The sequence below is a fragment of the Vigna radiata genome, chromosome 7 (genome assembly GCF_000741045.1).
Source record: "Vigna radiata var. radiata cultivar VC1973A chromosome 7, Vradiata_ver6, whole genome shotgun sequence".
NCBI lineage: Eukaryota > Viridiplantae > Streptophyta > Magnoliopsida > Fabales > Fabaceae > Vigna > Vigna radiata.
The window spans coordinates 32364690-32374128 of NC_028357.1; the positions used below are offsets into that span (position 1 = coordinate 32364690).

The window sequence follows — 9439 nt, forward strand, 5'->3', positions numbered from 1 at the left end:
TAGAGATGCTAACATAAAGACAAGACTTTGCTTTTACTTTTCGGGTTTCCTTCTCCTTATAATTTTTTATCTAAACCATAGTGAGATTGTGTAACGAAAGGATTTCATAATCTATGACTTCCCAAATATCTAAAGGTTCTAGGTAAGCCTCAATTTTAATAGCACAACAATCATAACTTTTCCTATTGAAAATTGGAAGAGTTGCTTGGGAAAAAGAGCTCTAGATACCCGTTGTTAGTAATTTATAAGAAGGCAAAATTCCTTTAATAGAAAACAAAAATGAACAGAAATGAACAGGCAACAAATATTAAAGGAGAACAATAAAAACTTGCTTTATTAAATTAGAAAATATTATAATTTGTAAAACTTAAAAAAAAGTAACCACCCATTAACAATGTTTTCTTATAATTAAGTCATTAAATAAAATGTATATTTTAATAACAAACCTAACTAATTTCTTAAAACTAGGAAAACAACGACAGTTAAAATAAAATAAAACAGAATTAAAAGGTGGACATGTTTTAATCTTAAGATTTTTCTAACAGGTAGCATCTTTTCCTGCTTAAATCATATTAACAGTGAATTTGTTTTTAACAGACATTCACTTTGCTCATAACTCTATCGATTTGCAGCTTTCAAATGTACACCTTGGAGATTTCTAGCAAAAGTATGCACATATAGAGTGTTTGCAATTGGGAGACATATGCCACAATCTTCAAAGATTATTAATCTGTGTCGTCTTCATGGAAGAAAGCTGCCTTCTTGTATCTTTATGAGGGTTAGAATATTTTATAATTGGTGTTACCCAAATTGTGAAGGTAAGAACCTTCCATCAACAGGTCCAACATGTAAGCTGCCATTTTTTTCTTGTCCTCTAGAAAAGTGAATTTCAATTTTGACAAGCTTCATCCAAATCTTCTCTCATGGGAAATTTGAAACCATTCAATTTCCAACAAATAATTTGTCCATGTTGAAAATGAAAGGGGGGAGGGATAGCTACATTTCAAACCTTAGAATCACTATTTATTCAACCATCTAATGAAGACCCAGGAATGGTGCTTATCTCTCAAAAAATATTATGTCAACCAGTTTAACATCCAATCCCCCAAAAATCAGACAAGCTATTTTTTTTAGGAAATCATCTTTCAAATTAAAATCAACATAGTCATGGTCACCTTAAGCTTCCTTAATTTCCCTACTGCAGAGGACAGTAAAACAAATCAATCGAACGTGAAGGTAACACCAATTATCAAACCTTCTAATCCTCTCTCTTGACTAGATCTTAAATTGACCATGGCCAATGCAGCATCACAGATAACATTCATATTACGTTCAAGTCAGATAAATTGATTTCTAGCAAAAGTATGCAGATATAGAGTGTTTGTAATTGGGAGACATATGCCACAATCTTCAAGGATTATTAATCTGTGTCAAGTTAATGGAACAAAGCTGCCTTCTTGGTATCTTTATGAGGGTTAGAAGGTTTGATAATTGGTGTTACCCAAATTGTGAAGGTAAAAACCTTCTATCAACAGGTCCAGCATGTAAGCTGCATTTTTTTCTCTTCCTCTAGTAAAGTGAATTTCAATTTTGACAACCTTCATCCAAATCTTCTCTCATGGCAAATTTGAAAGCATTCAATTTCCAAAAAATTATTTGTCCATGTTGAAAATGAAAGGGGAGGGATACCTACATTTCAAACCTTGAATCACTATTTATTCAACCATCTATTAGATAAAGACCCAGGAATGGTGCTTATCTCTCAAAAATTATTATGTCGACCAGCTTAACATCCAATCCCCCAAAAATCAGACAAGCTATTTTTTTTGGGAAATCGTCTTTCAAATTAAAATTAACATAGTCATAGTCAGCTTAAGCTTCCTTAATTTTCCTACTGCAAAGGACAGTAAAACAAATCAATCGAATGTGAAGGTAAAACCAATTATCAAACCTTCTAATCCTCGATTCTCTTGTCTAGATCTTAAATTGACCATGGCCATTGCAGCATCACAGATAACATCCATATCCTGCATCAATTCAAAACGGCAAAAGTCCCAAAGCTGACATCTCCATATACAGGCTCCCTCTATTCTATAGTTAGTTTGAGTTGGTGCCAAGTAAGACCGAGTCTCCAAAAAACCAGACGCAAATTAACTTACCCCTACTAAGCCAACAACATAAAATAAAAGTGACTGTCACTGAGTTGTGTCCATTACTATCATTACTGCATCTAGCTACTCACTCCTGCAAGAAAACAGAAAACAAAACACCTTAGAGGATATCAGCTCAGCGGTAGCAATCTTAGCTAGCTTGGCCATGAAAGCAGAATCGACGTCTCTTCCGAACCCGGAACGTTATCACTTGGAAAACTCCGGCCATGTTCCCGAAAAGACCACAAAAAAGATATAAATAAATAAAAGAAAATAATAATCGAGTAAAAACCTAAACATCTAATGAAAAACGAGATAAAGAGAGAACTAAGAGTGAAAGCGCACCCGACGTGCGACACGACGGCACAGCAATCAAGAACCAGAAGAGGATTCCTGAGAAAGACGCAATGAATTGTGAGGATGAAATAGGAAGCGAATTTGAAGAAACACAACAAAAAAAGAGAAGTAATTACAGTGCGGCAATGTTCTTGAGAGAGGACATGGAGGCCTCTCTTGACGGAGGACGAGGACCAAGAAGAGAAGAACTGCACGGCCTCTGCAAGAAAGAGATTAACTGATGATTGATTGAGATTAAAAGAAGAGTGAATTTAACGAATGATAATGTGCATTATAAAAAAAAAAAAGTCACCCATTAACAAAATTTATTTCCATAGTTAGTTATAACATCTTTATTTTAAATCACTTTTAAATAATTATGACAAAAATATTTATATTCAAAACCAATCAAAAGTTATTGTTAATATCAAATTAAAAAAATCATTAATCTAAGACTTATTATAGATGATAATTTGTAATTAAATAATAATGAATTTGAATTTTCAACACTTATTTACTCAAAAATTCTCTTTATAACAAACTTTCTTTAAAGTAAACCAACAAACTCAAGATACATGATTCTTCCCAACCATTAAATTTATTATTTGTGAAAATTTATAATTACATGTCAAAAAGTAATGTTAGTATATATTATTTATTTTTAGTTTTTTATTTTTGAAAGTGTTGATTTATATGATATTATTAAATAAAATAAAGAAAGTTAATTTGAAATTATTAAAAATATAAAGAATGATGTTGCTTATTAAAAACATAAGGAAACAGAATATTTATTTACAAATTAAAATTTATATTAATATTATTTTACTACAAATATAAATGAGGAGTAATTTCTATTTTAAAATTAGTAGAAATATAACAAACGTTAGATGTATTTTTCCTTACTTTAAATCGTTTACGAAAACAGGAAACAATTCCTATAAAAAATATAAAAATTCCTTTACAATCCAAACATGTTTTAAGTTGTCTACATCCGTTATATTTTATTGTTTCCTTTATTTAGGAGTTTCATTTTCAAATAAATTTTAACATCTTAATTATGTTAACATCCTAAAATTAATCGATGTTACCATCGCATTAAATTTATTAAAGAAATTAACAGAATATATACAAACGAATTATAAAAATTATATTTTATAAAATAGAAGTAAACTATATTTATTATAAAAAATCAAAATAAATATATAAAGATAAATTATTAAAACATTTATATTGTTATTTATAAATTAAAATTAAATTAACTAATTTATCAACATAATAATTTTTCTGATGAGAAGATGGATTTAAACGATGTTGACATCTATTTTCAGTTTTTTTAATTATTTTTAATATTTTTTTTGGTTGTTTATCATATATAATTCTTTATTATATATAGTTTTAGTTTATAAATTTAATTATATATAGTTTCTATATTACTTGAATATTGTTAATTTCAATTAATTTTTTAGTTTAATAATTGAATTATTATGTAGATATTTATTTATGTTTTTGTTATATATGTTTAATTATATAATAATTATATTTATAAATTTGAATATCCGAAACGGATATTAGTTAAAATTATTAAATGGATATGAAAAATGTCGATGAATATTGACATTCGGTTAAGACTCCAATGAATATTAATATCTGTTTTAAGGTATTTTAATTATTTTATTCTTTTAAATGTGTTATTTTTGTTGTTTATTGTATATAATTTGTTAGTTTAATAATTTAATTATTATGTAAAGATTTATTTATTTTGTTTTATATATTTGATTATTTAATAATTTTATAGAAAAATTTGAATTTATTTAATTATATAAATTATAAAGTTTAATTATTTAATAATTTTTTTTTGTTTACTTTTTGAAAAGTCAGACAACTACTACAGATGAACCACATGTACAAACTATATAAAAACATTCATATCTTACTATCCCACACCCACATAATGAAACATCATCTTACTAAATGTAAAATAAATTTAAGCATGCTTATTTGCTAATCAAGTATAAAAATACAACCAAGTTTCACAAGTGAATGAATATACAAAATAAAACACCCAATACTCATACAAATAGGTATTTAACTATATTTCCTTACTTTCTATCCCTCAAAAAAATTAAAAAAGAATGAAACACTTTAAACATGAACAACCATTCATACACTTAAAAAAACTTAAAAAAACGAGACACGAGTAAATCATATAAAAGAGACCTCACATTCAATCATGACTAAATCATAAAAAAACAATATATTTAACCCATTTTTTTTTATCAATATTTGTTTTTAATAGGTTAAAAAACTCAACTACTTTTTTTTTCTATTTAATATGCAAGTTTTTGAACTCGATGACACTTCGTATCAAAGAAAATTTTAATTTCTAATATTGGAAAAAACGATTACCAGAGAATATCAATTATTTCATCATTTTTTATAGAATAAAAAATACTTTTAAAATATAATGAAATATGATTAATATAAAAAGAATACACAACTATAAATATACCTACCTTCTTTTTGAATACGATAAAATAAATATGGTATAAATTTATCACATATTCTAACTTTTGTTATTAAAATATATAATTTGAATACTTTATAAATAATTGACAATAAATAATTTATCTGTAATTTTTTTAAAAATGAAATACAATATTTTCTTTATAAAAAAGGAGGTGTTATAAATGTTGTATAGGATTAATCTTGTAGGTGGAGATAATCCATCATAATACTAAATAGTTATATATTAATGTTGATTATGTATGTAACTAAGCTTAATGAATCTTTTTCAACCTGGCTTTGTGGGTCACAATTGTATAAATTATTTAGCATATCAATATTACTTAATTAGAATGACACGTAGATGATGTTAAAATGTTATTAAAAAAATGTTATCAAAGTATCATTATCCTTAGAAATTGGATAATGATATGACAATATTTTTTTGACAACATTTTAACATCATCTACTTGTCATTCAGTGATTGGTCCAAAATTACTTCACAATCAATAATAATCATAAATACTAACATGTACTAATGACAGAATGACACGTAGATGGTGTTAAAATGTTGTCAAAAAAATGTTAAATTTTTTTCTATGGATCTGAGGGAAAAAGTTCAACAATCACTTAGTAAAAATCATGGAACTATTCATATGTTGTTGAATAGAAATGAGAAATGTCGATCTTTGATAATTTTGTCATCATCGAATTGTTTTCAAATACGATCATTCCACCATAGAAAATATTCCAATGGGATAAAAGAAGAAATAAATTCAATTCAAAGAGATCCTCTGATTCCAATTCAAAATTCGTTAGGTCCTTTAGGAATAGCCCTTCAAGTTGCCAATTTTTATTTATACTTTTTAATTACTCATAATCATATCTCGATAAATAAAAATTGACAACTTGACTAAAGTATCATTTTTTTTGGAAATTTATGATATTTTTTTTGTATATTAACTTTTTTTTGTCTACTTTGTGTTTATGTTCTTCTTTAGTAATTATTATATTATAATACAAATATTTAATGTTTTTGTTCTTCTTTTGTAATTTTTACATTATAATACAAATATTTAAAAAATATAGAGATACAAATGTGACTAACACTTGTGTTTTCGCTAGTATAAATAATATAGATAAGTATTTATGATTCTTTCTAACAAATGTTTTCTCCTAATTTTATGTTTAATATTATTTTAGGTTTTGTTCGAGTGCTTCTAATTCTATTTTAAATCGTTTAAAAATGAGATTTTAATTCATTAAAGAAAAAAAAAACATTTTATGAAGAGATATCATATCTAAATATAAATCTCGACAGTTAATGTGATAAGAGAAATTCAAACCTAAAATATAAGTTTTTGAAAATCTCACTCACATCAAGTACCTTTCTAAGAGACCAGTGAGTCGTTTGGATAAATATGATGGAAGTTAAAACAATAAAACAAATGATGAATTCACATTTCTAAAATCACATCTACATATTGTTAATTAAATAAAAAAAATACAATATTCTATCTTAATTGAATTAACCATTTGCTTACCGTTTGTTTGAGGAATACAAAATTTCAAAAAACATCGATTTCTTTTAATTATCAAGTTTTTTTAACTAATTTTCAGTTATTTAAAAAACACTAATAACAAATTTAGTCGGGACCTCAGGTATATATAGCTTAGGTGCTCATCAAAACAGAATATAGAATTGTTTTAACTATTGAAGAAAATTAAGAAGTAATAAATAAAGTTTCAGGAAGAAGGAATAAAAAAAGAAGAAAAAGAAAGAAAAAAAATCAGAACAGGTTCTTCTGTGCGAAAGAGATCAAGAGTAGAATCTGTAATCCTTAGATTCTAGTATGATCTGTCTCAATGCGCCAATTGGGGCTAACACCATCAAGAGCACTCCAAATATGATGCAGAACTGAGATAAGAAGAAAAATCAAAGTCATTAGTCGTAAAAGGACATAACAAGAAACAAAACACTGGATAATATTTTTTGCCTACATACCCAATTTGCCCACCAAGACAAGCTATATCTGTTCGGTTTGTAGATGACTAGCCACATTATGCAGGGGAGCTGCAAACGATTGAGACATATATAGGTTAATTAACATCTGCTTTTGATTATTTTAAGAAAAAGTTATCTTAGACAAGTTAGTTTTGCTTACAAAGTATGTGGTTGGAGCAAACACAACACCCCCAAAGAATCCTAGAAGCCCGCCAAAGAAAGGGAATGTAGCTCCAAGGAAAAGTGTAAGTACTGCATACATACAAAGAATAATGTTGTAATGGTTAGATAAATAAATTCTATTTATTTATTGGTGGAATTTTGTGTGAGAGAGATGAAAGCACACTCACAAACGTAGCAATTGCGATTTATGAATCGAAGAAGCCGAGTTGGCTGGAACTTCATCTGTTTCACCAGGAATGATTCCAATGTATCGAACACCGGAACCGCGAAAACCTAACACGAAAAGGAATTAGATTAAGAGCGTTTTAAATTTGGAAAATGATATTTTGACACCATTTTTTGACATCATTTTGACACTGCACACGTGTGAAAATGTGATTCAACGATTTCAAATTAAAAAAACGAACTTTGGTTTTTCTCTTCCAAATATACCTTTGTCTCAATTTTTTTAATTTGAAATCATCGAATCACATTTTAATACGTGTACAGTGTCAAAATGGTGTAAAAAAATGGTGTTAAAATTTTATTTTCCTTTAAATTTTGTTAATCAAAGTGATGCAGTGCGTGTACCTGATAGCTGCCAGTTACATGTACAAAAACAAAGAGATTAGCAGCTACAATGAGCCAGCGAGGTTTCTCGAGGGAGAGAAGAATGTTGTCATCGACACCGTTTCCAAAAGCCCAGTAACCAACAGTAGCAACAGGAAAATAACAAAGAGCGACCACGACATAAGCAACAAGCATGCCCTTCCACATGGCTTTTTTTGAGGGCTTTTCTGGTGTCGAAGGGATTGTTGCTTGGATCTCCAAAACTACGTTGTGCCCAGCATACCCAAAAGCTATAGTCCCCAAGGCACCAAAAACCCCAAATACATTCCCTGCATCGGTTGAAAATCTGCTACCATATTGCACTCCTGGTTGAACGCCCCTGTGAAGTGACGCTGCCCACGCGATAGTGGAGTAGCTGCACAACAACCAGATATAAACGTTTACGTTCTAACACTTTCTGTACTGTTTTCTCTCATCTATTGAATCAATCAATGGATAAACCGTACGTACCTGAGGGACATGACAGCGGCAACAAAAGAAACAGCACTGATGGAGTTGAAACTGGGGAGATGGGAGAGAAGGAACTGAATAAAAGCAAAGATCATGATGAAGTAGGTTCTTCTAATTGGAGTGCATCCATCACAAAGAATATTATATATCTTCATCAGAGAATTCCCACCCGTTATCATGTATACTATATTAACACCAATCTGAACCATTAGTTGCTGGGGCACAACAACCCACAGTCCTAGCTTCTCTCCAAACGCATACTGCCCCAACTCGTGATACCTGTCAAGCCTTTTCCCTGGTTCAGGCTCATGCATTTCAATCATTTGCCATGCCGTGTAGAGAGTGCAGATCCATGAAAGAACCAATAGTGTAACACCTGGACCCCTGCAACACACCACAAACAACGTCATCGTTTAACATGCAAAAGGAAAATCACACAAAGTTAGAAATTTAAAGGGAAAAATAATTGGTGAACGAACCATCCTAGCTCTGACATAGCGTAGGGAAAACCCAGCACTCCTGCTCCAACAACAGCAGTGACATTGTGAAAAGCAGAATACCACCACTTTGCGTTTCTGGATTTTGTGATGGGAAGCCAGTCATCGAGGTTTTTTCTCTCAACTTGTCTTGCTGCTCTTCCACTTTCGTTACCTTCTACTTCCATGTCTTCTTCTTGTTCCTCGCTATTTCGTTACAGGGAATTGCAACTTTCCTCCTATTTGTAAGCAACGGATATGCATAAGAAAAAGATTTTTTCAGTTAATCTTAAAAACGTTTTTTTAACAATTTTTTTTTTACTCTTTTATGATCGCGCTTCATTTCAAATATTTTTTTTTTAAAAAGCCAAATTCAAGATTAACAAAAAATAGTGCTACATGACCATTGTGAAAAAATTATTAAAAAAATTGTTAAAATATTATATCCAAATTGAATAAATATATCTATTTAACCAACTATAAAGTTAGTTAGTTACTACTTTAGTTTAGATATATTTTTTAAATATATATATATATATATATATATATATATATATATATATAATTGTATTGCATAATCTAAAACCAAAAGGATTAAATAATAATATAATTATTATTTAATTTATCTTCTTACTTTATTAACTAAATATGTATTTTTAAGATATTTAATTATTTAGGTATAGATATTATAGTTTATTTTTTAAAAAAAAAATTAATATATAAATTTT

At 28.7% G+C, this 9439-nt stretch overlaps 1 protein-coding gene and 1 long non-coding RNA gene across 2 annotated transcripts; both read right to left on the reverse strand.

The window, feature by feature from the left end:
- Window positions 1-488: 488 nt before the first annotated feature.
- Window positions 489-2737, reverse strand: LOC106767573. Its single transcript, XR_001376169.2, has 3 exons — window positions 2624-2737; window positions 2496-2543; window positions 489-2244 (listed from the first exon to the last, which is right to left on the reverse strand). It is a non-coding gene; the product is annotated as an uncharacterized LOC106767573 (long non-coding RNA).
- Window positions 2738-6710: 3973 nt separating this feature from the next.
- On the reverse strand, window positions 6711-8903 carry LOC106766318 (lysine histidine transporter 1-like). The gene is made up of 7 exons (XM_014651052.2): window positions 8715-8903; window positions 8236-8619; window positions 7747-8140; window positions 7344-7449; window positions 7154-7245; window positions 6994-7062; window positions 6711-6906 (listed from the first exon to the last, which is right to left on the reverse strand). The coding sequence occupies exons 1-7, from the start codon at window positions 8897-8899 to the stop codon at window positions 6808-6810; spliced, it is 1329 nt and encodes a 442-aa protein (XP_014506538.1). The 5' UTR covers window positions 8900-8903; the 3' UTR covers window positions 6711-6807.
- Between the last annotated feature and the right edge of the window lie 536 nt (window positions 8904-9439).

Coding starts and splice junctions, on each gene's coding strand:
- LOC106766318 (XM_014651052.2), bottom strand. CDS start 8,899: ATGGAAGTAGAAGGTAACGAAAGTGGAAGAGCAGCAAGACAAGTTGAG. Junction 7,246..7,343: donor AAATCGCAATTGCTACGTTT/GTGAGTGTGCTT, acceptor GTATGTATGCAG/TACTTACACTTTTCCTTGGA. Junction 7,063..7,153: donor TTGCTCCAACCACATACTTT/GTAAGCAAAACT, acceptor AATCGTTTGCAG/CTCCCCTGCATAATGTGGCT.